Source organism: Macaca nemestrina, chromosome 1 (assembly GCF_043159975.1).
Source record: "Macaca nemestrina isolate mMacNem1 chromosome 1, mMacNem.hap1, whole genome shotgun sequence".
NCBI lineage: Eukaryota > Metazoa > Chordata > Mammalia > Primates > Cercopithecidae > Macaca > Macaca nemestrina.
In genome coordinates this window covers 65,255,940-65,283,222 of record NC_092125.1, presented here as the reverse complement: position 1 = coordinate 65,283,222, position 27,283 = coordinate 65,255,940, and the positions used below count along the sequence as shown (strand labels likewise).

Below are 27,283 nucleotides of genomic sequence, written 5' to 3'. Positions count from 1 at the left end.
TCTCAATGTCTATCTTTTTACATCATTTTAAATTTTGAAATATATGAACACTTCAGCTACTTTTTAAATAAAGGTAAAAGAATTGTTCATAGATTACCTCACACTCACCCTTCTGAACAGCTAAATTCTATTTCTGATCCAAAAAGTAAATCTGTCTTAATCTCCACATGCCCATTAGGTAAATCTCCTGGGTTGCTGCATCGTTTGTCTGGGAGAAAAATTTAAATGATGATTAGTACTTCCAAGTACTCACAGATACAGCATAAGAAAAGAAAAGAAATTAACCAAGGTTCACTTCTGCTTCCAGAAACACGGAGAGATTTAAATTCAAACTTATTTCTAACCCTGACTCACCTCAAAATTAATACAAAATTTGATCTCGTTTTTTTCTGGTACATTTTACCAATAGAGAAAAATGCCCAGTTAAATCATTGCAGCAGTAGAACACGTGGTCCAGGACTTAATAAGCTGACCAGGGATGGGAGAGCTTTGCTTCATTCTATGTCTATGGCATGTACTTAGAACCTAGGCCACTCCAAAATGTATGTCATAAAAGGAACAAAAAAGAGAAAGCATCGATTGTATACCCCTACTATTGGAAAACACTACAGAACGCATTCCCAACTGACAGTGAATCATAACTTTTCTTCAAAACACAGCAAATATTTTGAGTAAGGTTCTCTTGAAAACTGCATTGCCACTTTCTAGCCACCTACCTTTTTATAATTTTTTAAAAAGTGAATTTGATTTTCAATGTATCATAATGAAATTTGTGGTTCATTTCTCAAAAGAAGTGTTTGGTGGATTACTTTATAAAGAATAGACTTCTGACCAGGCCCAGTGGCTCACACCTGTAATCCCAGCACTTTAGGAGGCCGAGGTAGGCAGAGGACTTGAGGTCAGGAGTTTGAGGCCAGCCTAGCCAATATGGTAAAACCCTGTATCTACTAAAAACACAAAAATTAACCAGGTGTGGTGGCGCATGCCTGTAATCCCAGCTACTCAGGAGGCTGAGGCAGGAGAGTCACTTGAAACCAGGAGGCAGAGGTTGCAGGGAGCCAAGATTCCACCACTGCACTCCAGCCTGGGAGACAGAGCTAGACTCCATCTCAAAAAAAAAAGAATAGAGTTATTTTTCAATGAAACTAACTACCCCCAATTTTTCTGTTTTGCTTTCTTTTTCAAAAAATGCCACAAGTATGTACATTGAAATCAGTAATTGACAAACTGTCTTCTTGGTGACAAAAGATTCAGAAAATTTAGTTTCCAAAGATAAGAAAAGCACAAATGAAAAAAATAAATGTTGATACTCACGGACACAGAAGGTAGTATACGTCCATTGGCCATCAGAATTACAGGTAAGCATCTGATCGGAATGGGATCTGGCATAGCCAGGGCGGCATGTGTATTTCAGAGTAGTTCCAGTTTCGAAGTGTGTCTCAGTCAACGTAGTAATATTCACTGGGGCAGCAAACGATAAAGTGGGTGGAGGATCACAATTGCCTGGACACCAAAATGACAAGGAGCACCAAAAATTATACCTTGGGACACAGTGTCTTATTGTTTCTGTGGTATGATGTTTAGAGCAGGGATCATTCTTTTCACCTCTAGTCAAGAAAAATCGTAACTCCATTATACTCTCTGTTCAATACACCTAGTGAGTGATCAGTAATATATATTTATTCACAAAAGATAATGACAATGATAACAATAAACAATAATGATAAAAGGCAGAATTTTTATCCCTTCTCTACTACACCTGGGATAATTTATCTGAAAAAGAAGAAAGACATGAACTTCACCAACCTATTGATTCCCCATATCTGCTGACTCAAATGCATCTGTGCAAAGTCAGAAGCCCCTGCAAGTTGCCTCAACAGAAACATATTATTGTATTAAAAATAACTTTACATAATATTGGTGGCCTCAGGGAAGAGAAACAGGGTGGCTGGGAAATGGGTAAAAATAACATTTTTAATCTATGTTTTTTTACACCTGTTTGATTTTGAATGATATGGAGGAAGAAGCAAGGAGCCCTTGAAGCATAAAAATCTTAACTTTGCTTTCTTTGCAAGAATTAAATACCAGGCTGATTTACTTTTTAAGCACCCCCTGAATAAACCCACAGGCAGTGAAAATTGTTTAGTCATAGTGATAGATAATATAGATCTGTTCAGGTTATGGTTGGGAGAGAAATTCTTTCCTGGAGAAATAAAAATTTAGGGGAAAATGTCTAGAACACTATTTCCTTTATGTGTAAAGCAAATTTCCCTAAGTTCTAGCCTGTCAAATAAACCACTTGTTGATGAAGCTGGGTCTCTACTAGAAGCTCAGTCATCATTTTTTTTAGCCTTAAAAGTGAATGCACAGGTGATCTTGATTGTTTGTTGCCGATCTGGGCTTGTTTCCCACTACTCACCAAGAATAGCAGGCAACAGAGCAGCGACCAAGGTCATTTGGAAGAGAATTGGATCAGAGACTTTCCACAGCCTGGAGAAGGGCCAGGCTGCCATTTTCCCTTTTCTATGAAGAGCCCCAGATGGAGTTCTTGAGGGGAGCATGGCCTTCTGCTTCGCTGATTTTTTCTGCTGAAAGAACTCAATTTAATAAATAGTCATTGAATTCTCACTTGTCATAAAGCACTAGAATAAATGTTATGGGATCCATATCTGCAAGGAAATGACAGCCTGGAGTGGAAACAAAACAACACAAACCCCTGAGCACAAATGTTGCAGCACAAGACAGTAAGGATTGGCCTCTGCAGAAGCTCTGTGTTCAGAAGAAAGATTGATTCCAAGTGGAGGGAGGGAGCGGGCTTTGCAGAGGAGACTGCGTCTGCACTAGGTATACTGAAGACATTGGAGAATGGATGCAGGGCATGTTGAGGGAACAATAGATAATACTCCAATTTGTCTAAGAGTCTGAGATGGGGAAGGGACAGTTTACAGATGTGTCTGAATGGGATGTAAAGGTCAAGTTTAGGAAATGCATAGACTTTACTCCTTGGGGAATAAAAGTGCTTGTTTTTTATGTGAGTGTTTGTTTTTAAGCTGAGGAATGACACGATTATTATGCTTTAAGATCATTATGGCAGATGTGCACAAGACAGATTGAAGGGATTAGAGGAAAGAAACAGGGAGGTTGAGTGAGAAGACTTACAATTGGCCAGATGATCTGAATAAAGAAATGGCAGAGGAGTTAGAGGAAAGGTACAAACACAAAACAAAACAAAACAAAACAAAGCAAACAGGCAGGAAAATGATGGGATAGAAAGAGTTGAGTCGCCATATAGAAGTATTGGGAGTTCCTTGTGAGAACTATTGACAAAGGCAATAAACCATCAAGCAATTCGCAGTTTTGAAAAATGATCATACACACACACACACACACACACACACACACATATATGAAAAATATGCGTGGTAAATGCACTTTTATTTTTAAATCAGACTATATAAAGATGTGTTTAAAGCAAAATTAGTAAGGACTTTTTGTTTATTCTTCACCACCACTTCCCTTTCCCTTTGGAGAACACAATATATCCTAAGTTTGCATTAGAAAAAGTCCCTTTCCTTTGAGTAGATACTCAATAGTGGGAATGCTGGATCAAAGGGGAGTTCTATTTTTAGTTTCTTGAGAAATCTCTATACCATAAATCTATAAAAATAAAAAGAAATTAAAAAAAGAAATAGTGCTTATCTTCAAAGGAATATATGAAGTTAACCAAATTCACTCCTATCAAATAGTGAATTTCATCTTTTACTTTGACAGCTCTGTTAGATCCAGATGGCTGGCCACTCTCATGCATCCATAATTCATACAAAGCCCATATACATTTAGGTAAAGGGAGTCCCTTCAGTATTTCTCCCCAAGATGTTTCAGCCCCACATAATGTAGGACTGTCATGTTATGTAATGTACATCTAAGGTAATGTTCAGTCCCTCAACATAAAGCTGGTCTCAGTAATATGGGACAGTCTTACATAATGTAGGACTGAAACATCTTGGAGAGAAACTGTGTGGGAGAAGGGAAGTTGATAGTGCCCTTCATACTTTGTGGGATCTAATTTCTTCCTTGAGTAAAGACTTACATAAGCCTCTTATCTTTCTAAAACTCAGTTCTAATGAAGCCATCCCTCTACCTGTTGTCAGCTGTGGGACCCCATTCACACATGTCCTGTCCCATGAGCTCTATACATCCCCACCAGGGTAACTCTGCCAGTACGTAAATTCACCTAACGAGCAATTTACCAGCTGTAATCACTTACTGGAAATGTGTTCACAGACTTTGTACTGAATGAATCCAGGTGATCTAAAGAGGTTGGGAGGAGCCAGGACCAACATTCTGGGCCTTCATGCTTCCCCTTCTACCCAGTTTCCCCTTCTCTTTTCCCATTTTCCTCCTTCCTAACTCTACGCTCCTCTCTGCCCTCACAATCTTGTGAAGCTGGAGACAGCTGAGAGCCAGGCAGGCTGCATATCATGAAAACCACCTCACTCATCATCTGTGAAATGTGTAAAATGTGACAAATTTCTCCCACCCAATAAGATGTGTTATGAACTATGAAAACTATGGGAAAAAGTTTCTTCAATTTTTGACAATGAGTAGATTTGTTGTGTTTATTGAATTTCAGTGAAATTGAAGAAAGAGATTAAAAATATCAGTGGGTTGGCAAAACAGAATCTGACTATGAAAAATCAAAAGGATAAGAGTATAAAGTGGAAATTTCCCATAGGAATTGTTGCAGTTGTTACTACATTCACAGGAAAAATACATGTGTTGAATATGTTCAGAAAAATATTTATGACTATATAAAAATACAACCATAAGATTAAATCATTAGCTTCAAGAAGTTGAACAAAAGTATCTTAAATGCTGCTAAAATATATATTCATTAGCTACAGTCAAAAAGAATATATTTATACTCATTGAATATTCAAAATGAATATTTTTTCTTTTTCATTTCTAAAATTATAATGGAGGTGTGATCTTACTATGTTGCCCAGGCTTGTCTCAAACTCCTGGCTTCAAGCAATTCTCCTGCCTCAGCCTCCCAAAGTGCTGGGATTACAGGCATAAGCCACCGTGCCTGGCCTCCAAAATGAATATTTCTTAAAACAATGTTAGGTAAATTGATACTTTGATAAATTCAACAAATTTATTTCTATGAACTGAGCCTTCAGGAACTGGCATTCACTCAATTGGCTTTGATGACTAACTTTTCAGTATTGTGGCCTGACCCCCTAGGCTCTAGTTGTCCTGGACAACCAGAATTCCTTATCATTCCCAGCACTTTCCTACCTCCCATTCCTGTCCACATCATCTACCCTCTCTCTTTTTCCTCTTTAATTCCCACTCATTCTGCCAGTCCCTTCTCCAGCATTCCCTCCTATTCAAGCAAGCCTCCACATACCAAGTACAATTTTGTATTTATAACCCTGATTCGGACTTGGTCTGTAACTCACATCTGAAGTCTGCCTTCACCACTAAACCACAAGATCCTTGAAATTACAGAGTATGCTCCCATTTATTTCTGCCCCACAGTAGCACCTAGCCTGTGCCTCATGAAGTTAAAGAGATCAAAAAATATGCATTGAATTTAAATCCAAAGGCTCTAGTGATAAAATATGTTCCAAAGAAAAGTAGTACTGTGCCACATCTGCGTCTCCCCTTACGGTGTATGCTTTGTTAAGGACTGATTTTACCTGATTTTAAAGCAAGGCAAACACCTGTATTTTAATGTGAACAATGAGAACTGGCCCAAGAAATTTTACTCTAGGCTCTTCCATTCTTCAACCGAAGTCATCATATCATCAGCTAGTCAAGGGAGGACAATGAAGGAGGGAAGGAGTAAGCAAAAACCAGTTCTCCTCCTTCCACAGGTTATGACAGGAGACACAGAAAAATGCAGACGCTACACTGTGATGAGGAAGTTGTTTCACTCCCTTTGCTTCAGCCTCACACCTAGGCCATGGCCACAGAGCTGGGGACAGAGGAGGACAGTGTGGCCAAGACCTTGGGCATGGGCTCTGGAGTCACACCCAGAACATATGAGTTGGCCTCCTGGTTCTACCACATGGGACCTGAGTCCCATGGGTAAAACACTCAGCTCCTCTAAGCCTCAGTTTCCTTTATTACAAAATAAAAAGGATAACTGTCATTGCATCTTGGAATTTCTGAGAGGGGCTTGGCATGGTGTGTGGACGGCACATAGTAAACATTCAAAAGAAATGATAGGGAAGAGTTTCATAGAATTGGCATTGGAATGTCACTCTGTCATAAGCCAAACTCCTAGACGTTAAAATACTATCATCATAATGATTTAAAATTGCACTAAATGGTTGCATCACCAGGGACTTTAATTATACCCCCAGTGCAGAGAAACATCCACTGAACTTCTGGCTAGAAGCCCTGGGTTTGGTCTCCACTGTGGCCTTTGGTACAATGAGATCCAATGTGTCATGCAGAGCAGAGGGATGCTGGCACCCCTGGGGCTGTCCTGGGGCTTTGTCTTCCCTTGCCCTCAGCTGTCTTCCTGGAAGGAAGTCATCCACGTCCATGACTTTAATCACCATACATGAATCACCCACAGGCCAGGCACGGTGGCTCACGCCTGTAATCCCAGCACTTTGGGAGGCTGAGGCAGGCAGATCACGAGGTCAGGACTTCGAGACCAGCCTGACCAACACGGTAAAACTCCGTCCCTACTAAAAATACAAAAATTAGCCAGGTGTGGTGGTGCACACCTGTAATCCCAGCTACTCAGGAGGCTGAGGCAGGTTAATCGCTTGAACCCAGGAGGCGGAGGTTACAGTGAGCTGAAATCACACCACTGCACTCCAGCCTGGGTGACAGAGAGACTCCAACTCAAAAATAAATAAATAAATAAATAAATAAATAAATAAATTGATCACCCACAGACCTCTGGGCCTAATTGTCTCTGGTTCATGCAAAAACTTCCATGCTCCATAAATTCAATTGTTAATAATTATTTTATTCTGTCTTATTCCTTCCTCAGTGTAAGTTTTAAGCTATTCAGGCTTGTCTTCTTTACTCTGGTTGCTAACTAGTTCAATTCTGGTGCTCAAATTAGGTCTTTCTAAAGGCAATGAAATAAATCTCTATAAAATGAGGGGAACTCTTTTCCTCTGCAGCTGCGAAAAAGCAGATGATAATCTACATGACAAAACTGACCTTGCAAATGTTTTTTCTAACAAAGGAGTCATTCCTGGATTTTAGAGATGGTTGCTCTGCCACATGACGGTAACTTTTAACCTTAGAAAAGTGTAATTCTGAGTGGTTATCTTAGTGAATTTTTTTTTCTGGAATAATATTTAGATGAACATTTCTGTTTACTGGAAGTTATAAGTGCTTGTGAGTTTTCCTTGCCAAATCCAGAAATAATTATTACACTTTCCTCTTCACCTGCAACCTTGAAAGTAAACTAAAACTTTTGACTCTGTTAGATTTCTCATTTAAGCAAAAAAAAAAAAAAAAAAAAAAATTAGTTAAAATTCCCAAGGTTCAAATCAGTATTTCCAATCACTTCATTTGTATCTCCCAGGCACCTTGAATTCAACATATTTCAAACTAAATTCACTATGTTCCTCCAACACTACTTAATATCTGTGCTTTCTGTCTCAGTGAAGGTGACAATCTCCACCCAGCCTCCCAGACTAGAAATCCAACTCATTATTGCCTCCTCTGTCTCACCTTCTTGCACTATTCAGAGTCGTCAAGTCCTGTCAAGTTGGTCATAGCAGCAGCACCAGAATCGGCCACTCTCTCGTACACTCCACTTCCATAGTCCAGGTTTAGGTTCCTATAATTCCCTTCCCCTCACTCTAGATCACTGCAAAAGCCTTCAAACATTTATAAGCCAGCTTCCATGTTGATGCCATTATGTCCCTAAAAAGCAATTTACATGTTGTCACTCTGCTTAAAAACTTTCATGGTTCCCAGTTTGCATAGGTTCCCATATCTGCCCCAATTTTCCCATCATTTCTCACTTAGAACACCATGCTTCAGTCTCAAGGAGACACTTACCCTTCCCCAAAGACATTCTGGGTTTTTGTGTGTGTGTGTGTGTGTGTGTGTGTGTGTGTGTGTGTGTGTGTGTGTGTTTTGTTGAGACTGGGTCTCGCTCTGTGTCACCCAGCCTGGAGTGAAGTGGTGCAATCACAGCTCACTGCAGCCTCAACCTCCTGGGCTCAAATGATGCTCCCACCTCAGTCTCCCCAGTAGCAGGGACCACAGGAGCGTGCCACCACACCCAGCTAATTTTTAAATTTTTTCTAAGGACAGGGGTCTCACTATGTGCCCAAGCTGGTCTTGAACTCCTGGCCTCAAGTGAACCTCCCACCTCGGCCTCCCAAAGTGCTGGAATTATAGGCATGAGCCACCACACACAGCCAGGATTTTTTTGAAAAACATCTGCAAGCATTTGCAGTTAATGGCTCACATGCATTAATGCTCTTACCTCCAACTTCTCCTTTATTCACTATTCTTTTATTCACTATTCAGATCAAATGTCACTTCCTTGGTGAAGCATTGCCTGACTTCATCATGAGATGCCAACGTTTTCTGTTCTTCCAGTACTTGGCTAATACCTTAATTGAAACATTGCTTTGTATCATAACTGTCTATTTGCTTTTGCCTCCTGAAATACACTGTGAATTCCTTGAAGACAAGGAAGGTGCTTATTCAACTTTCCATCTCTAACGTGGTATTGTAATTGATCTATACAATCCCGTGACTCCTTTGTTAGAACAAACATTTGCAAGGTCAGTTTTGTCACACAGGTTATCATTGGCTTTTTTGCAGCTGCAGAGGAAGAGAAAAGAGTTCCTCCTTATTTTGCAGAGATTTCTTTCACTGCCTTTAGAAAGACCTAATTTGAGCACCAGAATTTAACTAGCCTAAAATTTATACGGAGGAAGGAATAAGACAGAATACATAACAATAAATCTAAAAGGAATGAAATTCAATTTAATTTATCTTTAGAATGAGAATGACTGTGTCACTGAGAACCAAATGAAATAATGTGTGTGAAATGCTTTGTCAGTTTTGAAGAGAGATAATACAGTGACTAGACTTCCCTAACAAACCATCAGGTTGCATCCTAACTCTTCTCCAACTACAGCGTTTGCAGTTCACCATAACTACTCCTGATGGTCCCTCAGCAGAAACCAGCTGGCCACAGAGTATGGGAATGGAGGCTAGAACTTGCGAGCTGAGAAGACCCAAGTTGGAGTTCCAGCAATACCACATACTAAGTCTGTGATCTTGAAGAAGCTATATCAGCTTCTTGAATATCAGTTTCCTCCATCTCTGAAATGATGACATTAAACCTAGATGAACAAATTCTGCAATTCTGTAACTGCTCACTGAAAAGCTGAGGCTACTCTAGTAAACGCTTTCATATTTCAAGGACATCATCTTTTAAATTCCTGCCAAAATGGAACCAACTCAAGAACTTCAGTCAGTATGCTGGGTCCCTTGTGAAAAATACTATTAGCACTTAGCAATGCAGTACAATTTGAGAGACACTGAAACAGCCTTTAGTCCTCAAATTTCTCCCTCCATGAGAAGTTACTTTTTAAGTTAAGATATTTATTTCGTCTAACTTCCCCCTTTTAAAATGCAGATACCTTGTGAAAGGATAATATTTTTCTCCAGTCTCGGGCTGAGTGTCTTCCTCCTTACACCTAGGCTCTCAATTATATCATTTACAAACTCCAGAAAAAACTTGCTTCCACACTTTCCCACCCTTCTTAGAATCTCTTTTTGTTTTGTTTTGTTTTTTTGGGGGGGGGAGGGGGTTGTTTTTTGTTTTTTGTTTTGTTTTGTTTTTGAGATGGAGTTTCACTCTTGTTGCCCAAGCTGGAGTGCAATGGCATGATTTTGGCTCACCCCAACCTCCACCTCCCGGGTTCAAACTATCTTCCTGCCTCAGCCTCCCAAGTAACTGGGATTACAGACATATGCCACCATACCTGGCTAATTTTGTATTTTTGGTAGAGACAGAGTTTCTCCATGTTGGTCAGGCTGGTCTCGAACTCCCAACCTCAGGCAATCCACCAGCCTCCCGAAATGCTGGGATTACAGGCATGAGCCACCGCGCCCGGCCAAATCTCTTTATTTTTCTTTCAGCTCCTTTATTCTGTGCTCATACTACATTCAAACATATCTCTAAGCTTAATGCCAACCTTCCTTGATGCTTCTGCCTCTTCTGTAGTCTAGTTTTTATTATCTTGGTGTTACCATATTTAGAGATAGAATAGGAATCAGCAAAGAGACAAGTGGTTGAAGAATTAAAATGAGGACCAGAATGGTACTGTATCCTGGTCAACCAAGGAAGAAGAGAATTTCAAGAAGGAAGGGTTATCAGCATCATCAAATTAAGAAACTAAAGAAGGTGAGGACGACTAAGCCTGCTAGCTTCAGAGACCAACTGGAGGCTGGCCAGTGTCCTCCTTATTACCAAATCTAAACATCTTTGCTGTCAATGGTGGAGGAGATTTGGAGTGGTTAATCAAATCTCAAAAAAAAAAGAAATGGCCCCAGTTTTCAGAATGTAGACTACGAGAAGCAGGCTTCCTGTGAACCCTTTGAAAACTCTGGTTGACCCCTTGCCTCAACTCTCTGATGTGGGAAGATGGTGAAAGATCAACCAACCAACCACTACACCTGTTTTTTTAGATACAGTAACAAGAGCAACACCTTACACCTCTTCTTCTTTAGCTTATTTTATTAGAATGCAATATTATTCCTCCATTTATAATTTTCAGATGGAGTTAAAGTACTTTTCAAGTCATACATCCCCCTAATATAGTGATCCTGAAAAGATTTCTGCTGAAAACACCTCCAAGCTTTTGTCTCTGTTTTATCCTTCTAATCCTGCACTCCTTAAAGGGGCAAACCACCAGCCTTTCCTCCAAGCTACCCCAAGGGTTTAGTAGTCCACCGACCTTTGGTAGTTAAGGAAGAGCAGGAGACTCTGTGATGATATCTTGGATAGTTTCTCAAAGAAGAAAACTGATTTGATCTATGTAGTCCTGGTTCCTGCCCAGATCAGAGTTTATCATAATACCCTGAAGTTGATTGGTAATTGCTCCACCAAAAAGTCCCTGAATGTCAACCATACAGTTGGCTGGTCAGGGATGGCTGGATGGAAATAGATGGGCAGAAACTTTTGATAGGCCCAATGAATGATTAACAGCAGAAATAAAGCAGCACTGTTTACCTAAGCTCCTTCCTCTTTGCTAGTCCTCATTCTTCATAACATGTTGCAATCGTTTATTTTCTCCTTTGCCAACCATTTCCCCTAAGTGGAAAGGTAATTGAAGCCAGAATTCTTTTTTCTTTTCGTAAACACACAAGGGTTGTGCAAGTCACAGTCCAGCTAGCCTGGAAACCTTAGATACTGCGAGGTTCAGACAGGCTCCGCAAAAATGATCCACTTTCCATGACACTAGGTCCAGTAGGTTTTCCTGGAGTTTGAGAACTGATATTCTTGCCCAGAGCTTGTCTCTGTCTCACCCCAAGGAATTACAAAAGGTGGGGAATTTATCAAACATGTATTGGGTTTCCACTATGTGCTGAGTTATCTAGAACATATTCAGAGTTAAGCAAACGTTAACTACTACTACATGTCAGGCACCAGAGGGTCTCCAGAAATTGATCTATCCAGTGTGCTCAGAAGAACACAATGAAGGACCAGTCGTGTTTCTTCTCACATAGATCTAAAAAGACCACAAGCACTGACATTGTCCAATTAAGCTACTAATCCTCAAGGTTAAGATTTGTGTGCTCAGAAGACTTATTAAAAGGCTATTCTTTCTGAGAACTTCACTTTTTCTGTAATAAATATAAAAGACCAAGAAGAGTTTCCGAAAAGGAGCTAAACTACAACAGGTTGAGTTAATCAAGGAAGTTTTTACAGAAGATGTGACATTTGCGTAAAAGGTAGAAATTATTAGATAAAAGTGGTAAGGATATTAGACGTAAAGAAACCATGCACTATGTCACCAAGGTGAGACGCTGATTTGACAAGAATGAACATAGAGGAGGATTCCAGATTGCACAGTCTTGAGCACTAAATTGGAAGAAATACCACCTTTAAAGCTGCTATTTCTTTAAAGTACCGTTTCCCAATGTACTGAAGTCCTTTCGTTTACTTTCCACAGTGACACTTGCAGATTTTTCTCTCCAGATCACCAAATTGTCACATTCCCTCTCAGCAGATGCTCTTACCTCCTACTTTACTAAAAATCATTCTACCTTAGCTTTATCAGTGTCAAATTTTCCCTCCTATTCACTCCTCATTCAGAGGAGAGTTGTTTCTTCTCTTCCTGCCTCATTTTCAATGCATCTCTCATCCTGAAATGTCCCTTCAATTTTGCCAATACTGTAAATTCCACTTTTCTTCTTTAGTGTGATGCTGAACTTCTCAAAGGTATGGTTTATTCTACCTGCCTATTCTTCCTTATTCATCACTCCACCTGTTGCTTTCCCATCTGGCTTCTACCCACTCTTCTACTGACATGTCTCTCTGAGGCATGCCCTTAGGTCCAAGTCCAAAATACCTTTAATTCATTTCTTATGATCTGTCTGCAGCCTTTGTCACTGCTGATCATTTCCTTTCTGAAACTCTTCTCCTTTGGCTTCCATGACACTAAATTTTCCTGATTCCTTTAACTTAACTGATTTCTCTTTCTTAGTTATTGTTACCTCCTCTTCCTCCTTCTCATTCCTAAATATAGATATATCTCAGGCTCTTCTTTTAAAAAAAAATTATCTTCGCAATTTTAATGATCTTGCTTTCTGTCACAGCTTTGACTATTACCAGTAAGAAGACTAGCCAGCACTACATTATTTCTGATTACTCTCCCAAACTCAAGACTTACTTTCTTGGGTCTATTTATTGCCCACTGGACATCTTACAAGCACTTTACCCTCAGCACATCCGAAGAGGAATTTCTCATTTCCTGCAAACAAGCTTCACTTTCTGACCCCAACTTTTTCTGACCTCTGGTTCTCAGGAATAAAATTTCAGATTCACTTTTGAACTCCTCCTCTCCCTCACCCTTCAATGTTTGATTAGTTGGCAGGTTGTTTTGATACGAGTTTTGCAATACCTCTCGTGTCTGCTGCTTCTTTTTCATTTCCGCTGCCATCAAACCAGTTCGGGTTGATAGTGCCTCCGGTATGGACTATTGTAGGAGTCCTTTCATTGGTTTCTCTTAGTTCTTTTCCCTCATCAACCAGTAACACAACATTGTGAGAGAAATCTTTCTTTATGTTCTGTCCTTATTACTTCCTTGTTTGAAAGGTTTCCATGTCTCCATGGTCTGACTGCCAAAAAACAAGTGTATATTCTCTGCCTACCAAAAGCAAGTGTATATTCTCTGGCATGTCATTTAAAACCCTCCATAAACTGACTTTGACTTATCTTTCCAGCCACCTTCTCTCACCAATTTCCATGCTTCATCTAGGCCAGTCCAGGCTATGTGCAAGTTCCTAAACATATCCCATTTTTTCTGCCTCTGTGCAGTGCCTTCTAAAATTATTATTAGAAATTCATTTTACAACGTTAAAAAGCTTTAAGAGAATAAACACGTATAATTTTACATTCTAAGACAATTGTTTTTATCTGTGCATATTATTGTCTAGTCCTTTCCCACAAGAATAAAGGTTTTACATAAATGCAATCGTAAGCCCTTATTAAATATTCTATTTTTACTTAAGATTATATTTTTAAGATTTTCTACTTCCTCATATTTATCACCGTATAAGTCTGCATTACATTTGAAGTACCAAATTTATTCAAAATTTTCCTAAGAGTAGACATTTCAAATGCTTGTAAGGTCCTCCTAGATAGACAATATATATAAATAAGAAGTAGCTTCAATTTCAAATCATTTTGCTCCAGTTAGATTAATCCTAGGAATGAATTTACTTGGTTAAAAGTCTTATTATTGGCCAGGCGTGGTGGCTTACACTTGTAATCCCTGCACTTTGGGAGGCTGAGGCTGGCAGATCACCTAAGGTCAGGAGTTTGAGACCAGCCTGACCAACATAGAGAAACCCTGTCTCTACTAAAAATACAAAATTAGCCAGGCGTGGTGGTGCGTGCCTGTAATCCCGGCTACTCAGGAGGCTAAGGCAGGAGAATTGCTTGAACCCAGGAGGTGAAGGTTGTGGTGAGCTGAGATGGCGCCATTGCACTCTAGCCTGGGCAACAAGAGCGAAACTCTATCTCAAAAAAAAAAAAAAAAAAATCTTATTATTGTCTTACTCCATTTCTCAAATATTCTTTCCATCAGGAATGAACTCCTTAATCTTTGTCTCCAGTTCTCACTCACTTTTGAAGGCCCAAATAACTGTGACTTCTTCCTTGACGATATTCTTGCCTCCTCCTCCCAGACAGAAGTGAACCTCCTCTCATCTGAGCTCTCATAGCCCACTGTAGTCTGAAAAATGTTTAGTTCATTCTAACCACTCTAAAATAATGCTATGTGTGTACATGTCTTGTGTCTACTAGTAGACTCCGGAGTACTCAAGAGTCCATCTTTTATTCCCATTCATAACTCTACCTAGCAATTTTCCATTATTTCAAGCTGGCTTATATATTTTGGTTGCATTTTATCCAGATATCATATGTATTCCAGGTAGCAGTCAGAATGAGAGGTGGGAGAAGCTTGTCACACCAGCTCAGTATGACATCTTGATTGAAAGCCTTAGGATTCTTATTCCTTCTTCTACCCTCTAAAAAAGGACAATTTAAGTAAAAAACTGTTTAAAATTTTTGTTTCTAAAAAAGAGAAGAAAAATATATTCACTTGTGTTGCACCATCTCTAATCTACCATGCAGGACGAAGTTTCATTCAAGAGGCAGTAAGCGATTTTCCTGCAGAAGATTTGGAAACCTGTTTCCATAAGCCAGATGTGGGCAAGACTGGGAGGAGAGTTTGGGTCTTAGCTCCCCTTCTGTCCCAATGGGTCATTTTTAAGGATGTAACTATTCCAAGCATCTTTTCCAAAATGGAAGGTTAATTTTTGCCTCATAAGTTGCAGTTAGTTTTGGTTTCCTAATTCATGGTCTCGTGTTAAAAGACGGGGTACCCTCTTGGTTGAGATCAGAGTTTCCCCACTCTCCTTACAGACTGGAAATTAAGCCCTCTATGCTCCAATAATATGTTGCTAATTCTGGCCTTAGACAACCGCTACATTTGGCCTTTTCACATTCTGAGAACCACACACACACACACACACACACACACACACACACACGGTGCATTATACAACTGCAGTTGGCAATTTCAGCCCAATAAGAGGTACATCTGAAACCAATTTCAGAACCAAGAAGAAATTTTATTCATATGTTTATTTCTATTACATCTGCTCAGCTGCAGTGTTACAACAATTTTGCCTTCAACTCAGCTTTCTTTAGCTCCAGAGAATATTTTAGCTCCTCCATTGTCATGCCACTTTCCTTTAATTGTTGCATAAAGTTCTCTATGGCTTCGCAGAGGTCCTTACGCTCCTGAAAGGCAAGCTGAAGAAAGAAAATATTTTACAAGTTACAACATAAGGACTGAGACCCGGCTATATACTCTGAAGCCAGTGAGCAGCAGTTAGCTCTCTGAATGGGGGCTCAGAACCAGGCTAGCTTAAGTAAAGATTTGGGTTTTCAACATGATGAATCATTTATATCTTCTGGCTTAAATATGCTTATTAATACTATCCCAGTAATAAAGATGAACTAAAAGAAGAATCTCAATGTAAATGGATCTGTTCAGTGTTGTTTGTTTAGTGTTGGAGCCTAGAAGGATTTTAGAGACTTTTCCAATTCTCATGCATTGTGCTTATGTGCCTTGCCCTATAACAGGGATGCCCAACCCCAGGGCCACAGACCAGTACCAGTCCATGATCTATTAGGAACTGGGTCACACAGCAGAAAGTGAGCAGTGGGCAGGCAAGCAAAACTTCAGCTGTATTTATAGCCACTCTCCCTCGCTCACATTGCTGCCTGAACTCCACCTCCTGTCAGGTCAGCGGTGGCATTAGATCCTCCTAAGAGCGTGAACCCTATTGTGAACTGCTCATGCGAGGGATCTAGGTTGACCCCTCTATGAGAATCTAATGCCTGATGATCTGTCACTGTCTCCCATCACTCCCAGATGAGAATCTAATGCCTGATGATCTGTCACTGTCTCCCATCACTCCCAGATAAGAATCTAATGCCTGATAATCTGTCACTGTCTCCCACCACTCCTAACTAGATGAGACCCTCTAGTTGCAGGAAACAAGTTCAGGGCTCCCACTGATTCTACATTATGGTGAGTTGTATAATCATTTTATTATGCATTAAATGTAATAATAATAGAAATAAAGTACATAATAAATGTAATGCACCTGAATCATCCCCAAACCATCCCCACTCTCCCCACCCCCATCCGTGGAAAAGTCATCTTCCATGATACCCATCCCTGGTGTCAAAAAGGTTGGGGATCACTGGTGTATAAGGCACATGAGACAACAACTTCTACCAACAGGGTCTCATGAGGTATTTGTGATGATGGTGGCGAATGGGAACTTCCAACTTCCATTTACAAAAACGTGAGCTAATAGTTTGTGAGCCCCTTCTATAGCCAGGCCAAGGCCAACCCATTCAAAAACAAAATATCCCACATTAAACAGATATATACGGAGCATATGCCAGGAGTGATGCCAGGTCCTGGAGATCCAGCTGTGAACAAGATAGACACAAGCCACCTACTTACAAGTGCTTTCTCATACTCCGGTTTGGGAGCTTCCTGGATCAATTTGCAGACTGGAAGTGCACTGCTCCACTCCCCATCAATGCACTGCTGCTCCTGCATGCCCACTAAGTAGTACCTGAACCGAAATTAGAACAAGGCTTAGCTTTTCCACTTTCTGAATTGGGTAATGGAGACTGGTTTTGTGTAGTTGTTTTTCAGTATTTCATGCTGTGATGGAATCCACCTCCCCGCCCTTGAGCCTCAATGCATGCTTATCTTGGTATTTCAAAGCAGTTCAAAGTAAAACCATTCTCCTGGAGGTGGGGAGGACCCAAGTGAAGAGTCAACCCATAAAACATAGAGAAGTGAGAGATTCTGAATGAGGTATTTACACACACAGGTTTTGGGTGGGGAGAGTGATAGAAGCACTTTATCATTCAATAACCTAAAAAGGCATCTGGCATCTAAGCTCTAGACAGGAGTAGAAAGTGAGAAACAGCCTGCAAATAAATCTCAGCGAAGGGGCTAAAAAGGAGCAATAGCTTTTAATCAGAAAAACATGAGAGTTGCCTGCAAAGTGCATTGAAGGTATATAATGAGATTGAAATGCCAGTGAGGCCACATGACTCTGAGTTAATTAGGGGGCTTTAAGGGTCTATACACTAAGTCTTTATATTTTTGCACTTCCATATTTGTTTTTTAGCATTTATATTCTCTGAATTTTTTTTTTTTTTTTTTTTTTTTTTTTTTTTTTTTTAGAAAAACGTACATTTTAGGCCAGGCATGGTGATTCGTGTTTGTAATTCCAGCACTTTGGGAAACCAAGGTGGGAGGATCACTGGAGCTCAGGAGTTCAAGACCAGCCTGGGCAACATAGGGAGACCCCATCTCTACAAAATCCTTAAAAAATTAGCCAAGCATGGTGGTCCATGCCTGTAGTCCCAGCTATTAGAGAAGCTGAGGTGGGAGGATCACGTGAGCCTAGGAGGCAGAGGTTGCAGTGAGCTATGAGTACACCACTGCACTCCAGCCTGGGTGACAGAGGGAGACACTGTCTCAAAAACAACAACCGAAAAAAAAAAAAAAACCATACATTTAATTTATTTATTTATTTAGTTTTAAAACAGAGTATCACTTCTCCACCCAGGTTAAAGTGCAGTGGCACCATCTAGGCTCACGGCAACCTCCACCTCCTGGGTTCAAGCAATTCTCATGCCTCAGCCTCCTGAGTAGCTGGGATTACAGGAACGCACCACCATGCCCAGCTAATTTTTTTATTTTTAGTAGAGACGAGGGTTTTGCCCTGTTGGCCAGGGCTGGTCTTGATCTCCTGACCTCAAGCAATCCACCCACCTTGGCATCTCAAAGTGCTGGGATTACAGGTGTCAGCCACCACGCCCAGCCAAACCCATACATTTTAAATAATTTACCTTGTCTTGGTAGAGGGAAAAAAGAGATACTTGCACTGGGGTAAGTAGGATACTTTAGTAGGATCAGTCTGTCTTCTAGGGATTGAGGAGAGCTAGCAGAGGGCCAAAGCAGCTCTCAAAATCAGAATGAGCTCAGAATCCTGCAGCAGTAGGAAATCAGATGACCAGGTGGACACAGGCTGGGTTATTCCCAAAAACAATGCTGCCAAGGGGCAAGATCTGGCACTTGACAAGCTGTGTTCACTTACCTGTCTTTACAGTAATAACTAATGGTGGATCCTAAGGTGAAATTATCTCCTTTAAAATAGCCGTGAGCTGGATTCCCAGGAGGGTCACAGTCCCCTGACAGAAAGGAGTATAGAAGTGACAGCTGTGAGGGCCAGGCATGCTCAATGAACAGCACCCCTAATTGCAGCTGTTTATGCCAGCACCTGATGTCCTCAAGCAACACCTGTGAGATCTTGAAACATGTTCTTCATTCATTTCCTTCTCTTCTAAATCATATTTGTCCATGGGAAAGAGCTTTCCCCCAGCTTATCTTCTAAGTTAGTAGGGATTTGGGAGTATTATCTGACTAGCAGGAGCTCAGGGAAAGAAATTTTAAGTTATAGAGAAGCTAATCATTAACATACAAGAAAATAAAAATTGGGCCATAGGTGAAGGCTGAAGAAATAACTCCATGAGAGAGGAGATGAAGTGTGTGAGCTCAAATGGAAGCTGACATCCCCTGGATAAGAGTTGAGAAGCATGAGTGTATTAGTCCATCTCACATTGTGATAAAGAAATACCTGAGACTGGGTAATTTATAAAGAAAAGAGGTTTAACTGGCTCATGTTTCTGCAAGAAGCATGGTGCTGGCATCTGCTCAGCTTCTGGGGAGGCCTCAGGAAACTTACAATCATGGCAGAAGGCAAAGGGGGAGCAAGGCATCTCACACAACTGGAGCAGGAACAAGAGAGAGAGGGAGGAGGTGCTACACACTTTTAAACAACCAGATCTCATGAGAACTCACTCGCTGTCACGAGGACAGTACCTAGGGAGATGGTGCTAGACCATTCATGAGAAATCCACCTGCATGATCCAGTCACTTCCCACCAAGCCCCACCTCCAACACTGGAGATTACAATTCAATATGAGATTTGAGCAGGAACACACATCCAAACTATATCAAGGAGAGTATCAGAAAAAGGGGAGAAGGTGGGAGCAGGGGCTCACACCTGTAATCCCAGCACTTTGGGAGGCCGAAGTAGGTGGATTATCTCAGGTCAGGAGTTTGAGACCAGCCTGCCCAACATGGTGAAACCTAGTCTCTACTAAAAATACAAAAATTAGCCCAGCATGGGTGAGTGCCTGTAATCCCAGCTACTTGGGAGGCTGAGGCACAAGAATCGCCTGAACCTGGGAGGTGGAGGTTGCAGTGAGCCAAGATCGTGCCACTGTACTCCAGCCTGGGCAACAGAACAAGACTCTGTCTCAAAAGAAAAAGACATAGGGAAGAACATGGCTGGAAGGGAAGAGAACGAGTCTGTGGAACTGTGGAAAGAAAGCAGGATGACGTATTAGGAGTTGTGAGTCTTGATACTGACTCTTCCACTAGCTATGTAGCACTAAAGCCATTTTGCACCTCTTGGCTTCCTTCCTAATATTACAGATAAGCAGGTTAAATAATGTCATCTCTAAGGTCCCAGTCAGCTCTGAGACCACAGGACACTAAACATGTCGATCAAAAATAGTGGCTAACAATGATTATGTAGGTGTATATTTACTGAAAAATAAAAGTCTTCTAAACAAATCGTTGAATAAAAACAGCAGATCATGAAAGAGCGTATATAATATTATTTTTGTAAATCATGGTCACACAAACATAAGCACAGAAAAAAAGTATGTAAAGGTATATGCCAAAATACTTAATGCCCTTATCCTTAGATGGTAGGTAATTGGTCTCATCTTTTATTTTCTATATTTTTCTACAACAAAGGTGTATTAATATTACCTATGCAGTTAATACACTGTAATTTTTTTAAAGCTCAAAGACTGAGCTCAAAGGCTGAATAGAGGAAAGCAAGAAGAATTTCCAGGAGTTGTTCGGGGGATTCCAGTCCACCAGAGTTCTGGTAACTTTTATGAGTACAATTTTGAATGAAAGGAAATGATGTGGTAAACAGAAAGAATAAACAGAAAGAATCTGGTTTATTCAGAAACCTAGGGAGCTCATCCTAGATTTAGATAATGAAGTGACATAAAAAGACAGGGATTCTGTGGTTAAGAGCTAGAATAGAAACTACTGAATTAAAATAGAGTAAAACAGAAAATATTTGGAAGAAATAAGGAAATACTTGAAACTTGTGTCAAGCTAATGACATAAAATGATATTATATGCATGTAATTTAACTGTATATATAATAGTATGTGTATGCACGTTTTAAGTAACCCCAAATACCCTCATGTAAGAGCATATATAGTTTGTGCTCTTAAACTGTCTGTCTTTATTATTTCTTTCTTTCTTTCTTTCTTTCTTTCTTTTAGAGACAGGCCTCACTATGTTGTCTAGGCTGGCCTCAAATTTCCGGACTCAAGCTATCCTCCCGCCTTAGCTTCCCAAGTAGCTGAGACTAGCTGGGACTACAGGTGTGCACTACCATGCCTGGCTTTTATTATCTTAGTAGCTACCTTCAAAATACATCCAAATAGTGATAGCACTTTACACTCTTACTGACATAAATGGTTATTTCCTCAGATCATGAATGATATTAAATTAAATCCATTTTTTCATTTTTTGCTAATCTGCTCAATAAAAGATGTATATCTAATTTTAATTTCCAGTTCTGTAATCATTTGTAATGTTCAATATCCGTTCATATAATCAGGAAATAGAAGTGCTGTTTAGGGCCATTCTTTTGGAATTTCTGTCCTTACCTAACTTTGCTTATTTTCTATTGGGTTGTTTATTCCTTACTGATCTCTAGGGGATCTTTGTTTGTTAAAAATATTAACTCTTTAACCATCAAGTATGTTGCAAATACTTTATTCAAGTCTGTTATCTTTTAACTTTTATGATGTCTTTTAGTATGTAGAAGTTTTTCTTTTAAAAATTTAACTAAATCTGCCCATTTTCTTCCTTTATGACTTCTGAGTTTTATGAAACTGCTTAGGAAGGCTTTCCCCATCCCAGTGCAATAAATATATTATCTCATGTTTTCTTTTAATGATTTAATAATTTTGCTTTTTATAGTTATATATTTAAAATACATTTGGAATGTATTATGAATATGGTGTGAACTAGAGCCCTAACTTTGTCTTCTTCCAAATAGATAATTATTCCGTTACCATTGAATAGACTTTTCCTCCTGACTTAATCTGTTCTACTTATCTGTACCCATACTTCGCTATTTTAATGACATATAATTTGTAGTACCTACAGTTTGCCATTTTAATGCTATTGTGCTCATAGTAACTTTGTAGTACATTTTACTATCTAATACGGCAAGTATTCCTTTCCCTTTGATCCAGTCAAATATATACATCATTCATCATTTTCCCAAAAATATTTATAATGTTAGATATCTACCTTGCCAGAGGAGATTCTTTAATTAATGTTTTTTTTCGTATTTTTGAATTTAAAATTCTGGTAGGCATTGCATTATAATTACTAAGTCTGCCCATCCAGGATCACGCATGTCTTTTCTTTCATTCAGGTCTTGTTTTTTATCTTCCAGTAAATTTTCATATAGATTTTGTGAATAGAATTATTTTTACATTTCAAATTCAACTAATAATTATTAATAGAAAATAAAAACATTGATTTTTTTCAATATTTATTTTGTATCCAAGTATGTATTAAATATTTTGGTAGAATTTCTTGGATATTTGAAGTATATTCTGCAAATAATGGCATCCTGTGATCCAGCAATCATTTTAGGAATCTATCCTATAGAAATAACATAGTAGCTGGGCACGGTGGCTCACACCTGTAATCCCAGCACTTTGGGAGGCCGAGGTGGGTGGATCACAAGATTAGGAGTTTGAGACCAGTCTGGCCAAGATGGTGAAACCCTGTCTCTACTAAAAATACAAAAATTAGCCAGGCATGGTGGCAGACACCTGTAACCCAGCTACTCGGGAGGCTGAGGCAGGAGAATCACTAGAACGTGGGCAGTAGAGGTTACAGTGAGCCAAGATCACACCACTGCACTGTGGCCTGGGCAACAGAGCAAGACTCCATCTCAAAAAAAAAAAAAAAAAAAAAAGAAAGAAAGAAATAACAACGTACACGTAAGAATATGTGAGTGTATAAAATACTCATTTCAGCATTGTTCCTAACAGGAAAAATGTTAAAATAATATGAGAGCCATATAATAAATTATGACATACACATATGCGGTTATTAAATAGTGGGCAATAGAGCTATATGGACTGGTCTGGGAAAATGGCCATGTACGTAGTTACATGAAGAAAAGCAATGTAAAAATATGTATAGTAAGTCCCATTTCTATAGGTATATTCATATATATACATACAAAATGGCACTTAATGCTTATTTAATTTAAATATTTCATTTGTGTGTGTTTGTTTTAAATGTCTGTATAAACATAAGAAAAAGTCATGAAATAAACACACCTAACTTACTAACTCTGAAAGATATGAATTGTAGTGATAGAAAGAGGGTCTTTAGCCTCTTGTAGATAATTTTGCAATAGATGAGTTATGATCTTTTCCCCCTGTTTTGTGTTTACTTTTCAAACAAAGACCTTAAATCACTGTCTTGAAAATGAAAAATAAAATAGTCAATGCTCCAAACTACCCTGCATTAGACCTAGTAGGACAGGACCCCTATTTGAGAAGGAAAAAAGTATGCTTTGGATGCTGTTCACTGCAATGGAATGTATTCTCTTGAAGTGAGATTTGGTTCTATGAGCTCCACTCGTTTCATGGCTGTCTGCTAGATCTTAAGCCCGTCCCTGATACAAAAAAAGAGAAAAGCATCCCGGGGATATGGCAAATGTCTAAGTTTACACTACTAATCAGTATTTTGGGGATTCTTGATGGCTTCTCTTATACTTACTACTTTTGCAGATGGGAAAGGGAGGTGCCCAGGTGTGGTCCTCTAGACACTGGCTCCAATTGCTTCCCTTGAGGATGTAGTGGTCAATGCACTTAAATGTGATTTTGTCACTTACATTCGCAGGCCCTGAAGTACTGAACTCGCCATTCACCAGCACAGGATCAGGACAGTGGCCCACTGAAGAAGAAATTAAGCAATAATCTGAAAGGGCAAGGCTGAAGGCCAACAAAGCAAAGGCCAGACTTCCTCAGTCTTCAGTGAGAAAACAGCAAATTAGAGCTAATACTGCACATTTTTAATTGGGTGAAGTACCTGGTACTGCCATATCAATGCAGAATGAAAAAAAAGAGGAGATCGACCTAAGTACTTTTAAAAAGAGCTTTGTCATGCACAAGAACAACATGAATTGGCAACTGAAAGTAATTAATTACATAACTGAAAGTTACCAATAGTATGTTTATTGTACTGTTATATTAAGCATGGCTCAAAATTCATGAGCCTATGTTTGAGGCAAGTATTTCCTTCCCTTTCATCCAGCCAAATATACACTTACTTAGCATTTTTTATTTTGTTGTGCTTTTTCCCATGGCATGGAAAAAAACAGGAAAGAATGCACGGGGATATGAGTTTGGTTATATGAATGAAGGATCATAATATCGGTGTGCTCTACTCTAGGTATACAAGAGAACTAATGCAACTATTCTTTTAAAAACTAGTAGTAACAAATAGAATATGGATTAATTATTCCCCATCTCCACAGAGGATATCAGAAATGGGTTTTGTGACCTTGAGCGAATCAGCTGGATCTCAATTATCACATTGGTAAACTGAGAATACAAACTATTCCCAGTTCAAAAGTTATATGATAGGTGAAATAAAATGATATGATGTACTTCCTTCAAAATAATAAAGTGAGGATATACATGAAACAAGATTAGTCTTATGTGGATAATTGATGAAATTATGTGATGAATCTCTATGAGTGAATTTGACTCTTCTGTCTTTTGTATACATTTTAAATTTTCCATAACATAAACATTTTTAAAGCAATATAAAGTTAAACAAATTACAGCAAAAAAAAATAGTTCTAATATCTGGAAGAAATTATTTCTTTCCCATAGAGGGAATTGATTCTATTAATTCAACTAAATTAATACTGATCAAGATCTGATCATGGAGCTTCCAAGAGAAGCTCTTCCACTAGAGTGCTTTAAAAGAGGTTTTCTAGTAATTGAGAATTTTTGTTTTCTTATAAAGTTTTACCATGGCCTATAGGAAGTAGGATGTGAAGGAGTAAAACAGGATATCAATATGGGCAAAGATACAGAAAGATCTAACTTACAGCGGCACTCAGTAGTGGTGTTATCCCACTCCTTAGAGGCATTGCAAAAAACAGTCTTCTTTCCTACCAGGTGGTAGCCTTTGATACAAACATAAGTCCCCAGAATCTGTCCTTCCACCTCCTTTGCGATAAATACGCTATTATTCACTGGAGGAAGTTCTGGACAGTGCTCTGCTGGAAGGAAGAAGAAAACAGATCCACTTGGCATATCATGTGCTGTCAGGGAGCCCTTATTAGATTTCCCCATCCTCGTGTCTTTTTGCTGGATTATTGATCCTGATTCCTGTACTCTTCCATGTCCACGTACATCCATGTCCTTCCCTTCCAACGGATTTCCAAAGGTTTCTTTTTTGTTTTTGTTTTGTTTTGTTTTGTTTTGTTTTGTTTTGTTTTGTTTTTTGAGACGGAGTCTCACTCTGTCACCCAGGCTGGAGTGCAGTGGCACGATCTCGGCTCACTGCAAACTCTGCCTCCTGGGTTCACACCCATTCTCCTGCCTCAGCTTCCCGAATAGCTGGGACTACAGGGGCCCAGCACCACGACTGGCTGATTTTTTTGTATTTTTAGCAGAGACGGAGTTTCACCGTGTTAGCCAGGATGGTCTCAATCTCCTGACCTCGTGATCCACCCACCTCGGCCTCCCAAAGTTCTGGGATTATAGGCGTGAGCCACTGCACCCGGCCAGATTCCCAAAGTTTTATTTCCAAAAGTATAACAGGAATCTTCCTCAAATTTCAGCCACAAGTTATCCACTTCTAAACAAATAGTCCCCTACCCAAATAGCGGTCCTGGAGTTTATAACAAGTAAGACCTCCCAGGATTTTGAAATTGGTACTCTTTTTGCTCCCAGAACAGAAAGGGAAAGTAAACAGTAACCACCCACTTCAGAGATCAGGGTCATCATTAAATGTATAGTAAGCTCCTATTAAGTGCAGAGCATTAGGCCAATTTGAGACTTTTTCAATAGAAGAATAAATATTAGAAATGTAAACTTCCTTAAAGCTCTACACAGAGTTCCTCTAAACCCCGCAAACTGACACCAAATGCCTGGTAAGCTGAGTTGAAGGAAAGCATACGTACCATCTGAAGCAGAAACCCACCGTGCAACCATAAGACAGCACGCACACCAAAAAAACATCTGGTGATCAAAGTCCTCACCCCAGGCTGGAGTTTACCCAGCCCAGACACCTGGTTTGAAAAACAAAATAGATCTTCTAACACTGCTTAAGATCAGCCCAACCACCTCCTTTCTAGAGAAGAGGTTATATTGATTTCCCCTCCCTGAAGAAAATGTAAAGAAAAAATCTTACGACAGGAAATCAGAACAGTTGTAGGGAAGCTGGCATAGAGAGGAACTACAAAAATACAAAGGGATGACAAAAGAGCTGCCGGGTTTAAAACTCAGTTTCAGAAATTTCCTGATTTCTGGGAATGCAAATCCATTTGACCAGTCTTTTCGAACTACAGGCTTATCCTTCCCCAACAAACGTGGGCCAAATGGTCTTGCCATGACCTTGACTTCTGTCAATATTTGCCAATGTTTACAGTCCACCTTTGGTAACTCTGACCAGCACTGGAGAAAGAGAACAGGCTGTCAATCCCTGATTCTTGCCCAGAATCAGGGATTTTGAATGCTACTTCATCCTCCTTTCCTGAATACCAGATATCCTAAGGCTGTAAGCGGCACCGAAGACAGAAAGCTCAAGTAAGTAAACTAACCTTACCTGTCTGTCCCTCCAGAGCTATGGCTTCCCAGGAAGGAGCTGGTCTTAACTGACTCCAAACCTGAGTGCTCCAAAGTCCTGCAGTGACCCATTGTCCTCGCTTGCCAGGCCCGTACCCAGGCTTCCTACTTGGTGGCTCTTCCAGGGACAGGATTTGGCCTGAGTCCAGAGTTAACCAAATGAGTAAAGAGAGAGGTGAGGGGAATGCTTTGGTCTCAGGAATTAAGGCATGTAAAATTGTTTTGAGGGCTCCCATATCATCTTGCTTATGACTACTAGAACACTTCGTTGGTTCTCTGTGCTCCAATTATGAAATTGGGGTAAAATTCCTACAAAATTTCAGGTTTTAATAGAAAATAAAGCATTAAGGACACAGTAAGGTTGCAAATGTTCTTCTCTTCCCCACCCATTATTACTATTTGTAATGATTAATCTATGTCTTTCTCCTGAAAGGAATCAGCATATGCCACCCCCAAATATTTGGCATAAAGATTCGTTTAAGCTGAAGATATTTGAGATTCAGTGATATGGAAAGGAACAGAGCTTTTTGGGGCTTTCCTTATCTGACTAAAGGCAGCAACCTTGGAGATAAGGTTGCCATCAATTCCTTTTCAGGACAGATCTATCCTGGAAGGGAGAGCATGAGTGAAACATATTTCAAATTCCTTCTCCAGGGAAATTTCATGGCCTTGAAGGAGACAGAAAGAACACTCGTACTTATATACACAAACATTATTACAAAACTTTCAAATTTCCTACTTTTCCCCTGAAAATCCACTTACCTTTCCAAAAACTAATCTGTTTTCTTTTTTGTTTGAAAGGTGTCTTGGCATGATCTCGGCTCACTGCAACCTCCGCTTCCCGGGTTCAGGCGATTCTTGTGCCTCAGTCTCCCAAGTAGCTGAAATTACAGGCATGCACTACCATGTCTGGCTAATTTTTGCATTTTTAGCAGAGAC

At 39.7% G+C, this 27,283-nt stretch overlaps 2 protein-coding genes across 9 annotated transcripts in view; both read right to left on the bottom strand.

The window, feature by feature from the left end:
* LOC105484869 (complement component 4 binding protein alpha) overlaps positions 1-11,183 on the bottom strand; it is a 40,356-nt gene extending 29,173 nt beyond the window's left edge. Inside the window, exons 1-4 of one of the 3 annotated variants that reach the window (XM_011746941.3) lie at positions 10,971-11,183; positions 2,420-2,588; positions 1,315-1,503; positions 109-208 (exon numbers count right to left, since the gene is read on the bottom strand). In XM_011746941.3, coding sequence (XP_011745243.2) covers positions 109-208; positions 1,315-1,503; positions 2,420-2,561 — 431 coding nt within the window. In that variant the 5' untranslated portion in view covers positions 2,562-2,588; positions 10,971-11,183. The remainder of the gene's footprint in view (positions 1-108; positions 209-1,314; positions 1,504-2,419; positions 2,589-10,970) is intronic. The other 2 variants (XM_011746940.3, XM_011746942.3) reach the window with 2 other exon arrangements.
* Positions 11,184-15,354: 4,171 nt separating this feature from the next.
* On the bottom strand, positions 15,355-27,225 carry LOC105484864 (complement component 4 binding protein beta). 6 transcript variants are annotated; one of them, XM_071079540.1, is made up of 8 exons: positions 27,107-27,225; positions 26,325-26,483; positions 25,681-25,788; positions 24,601-24,774; positions 23,259-23,435; positions 18,445-18,538; positions 16,788-16,902; positions 15,355-15,559 (listed from the first exon to the last, which is right to left on the bottom strand). In XM_071079540.1, exons 3-8 carry the CDS (start codon positions 25,736-25,738, stop codon positions 15,419-15,421), a joined length of 759 nt encoding a protein of 252 aa, XP_070935641.1. In that variant the 5' UTR covers positions 25,739-25,788; positions 26,325-26,483; positions 27,107-27,225; the 3' UTR covers positions 15,355-15,418. The 6 variants fall into 6 exon arrangements, with proteins under 6 accessions (XP_070935641.1, XP_070935650.1, XP_011745226.2 ...); XM_071079549.1 differs by having other exon boundaries at positions 24,601-24,771; XM_011746924.3 differs by lacking the exon at positions 27,107-27,225 and having other exon boundaries at positions 26,325-26,952.
* Between the last annotated feature and the right edge of the window lie 58 nt (positions 27,226-27,283).

Excerpts from the sequence above, each read along its gene's own strand:
- LOC105484864 (XM_071079540.1), bottom strand. The coding sequence starts at position 25,738 with ATGTTTTTTTGGTGTGCGTGCTGTCTTATGGTTGCACGGTGGGTTTCT. Across the intron at positions 24,775-25,680 it reads GTGGGTTTCTGCTTCAGATG|CAGAGCACTGTCCAGAACTT; the intron begins GTACGTATGCTT and ends TCTTCCTTCCAG. Across the intron at positions 18,539-23,258 it reads CTTTCCCATCTGCAAAAGTA|GGGACTGTGACCCTCCTGGG; the intron begins GTAAGTATAAGA and ends CCTTTCTGTCAG.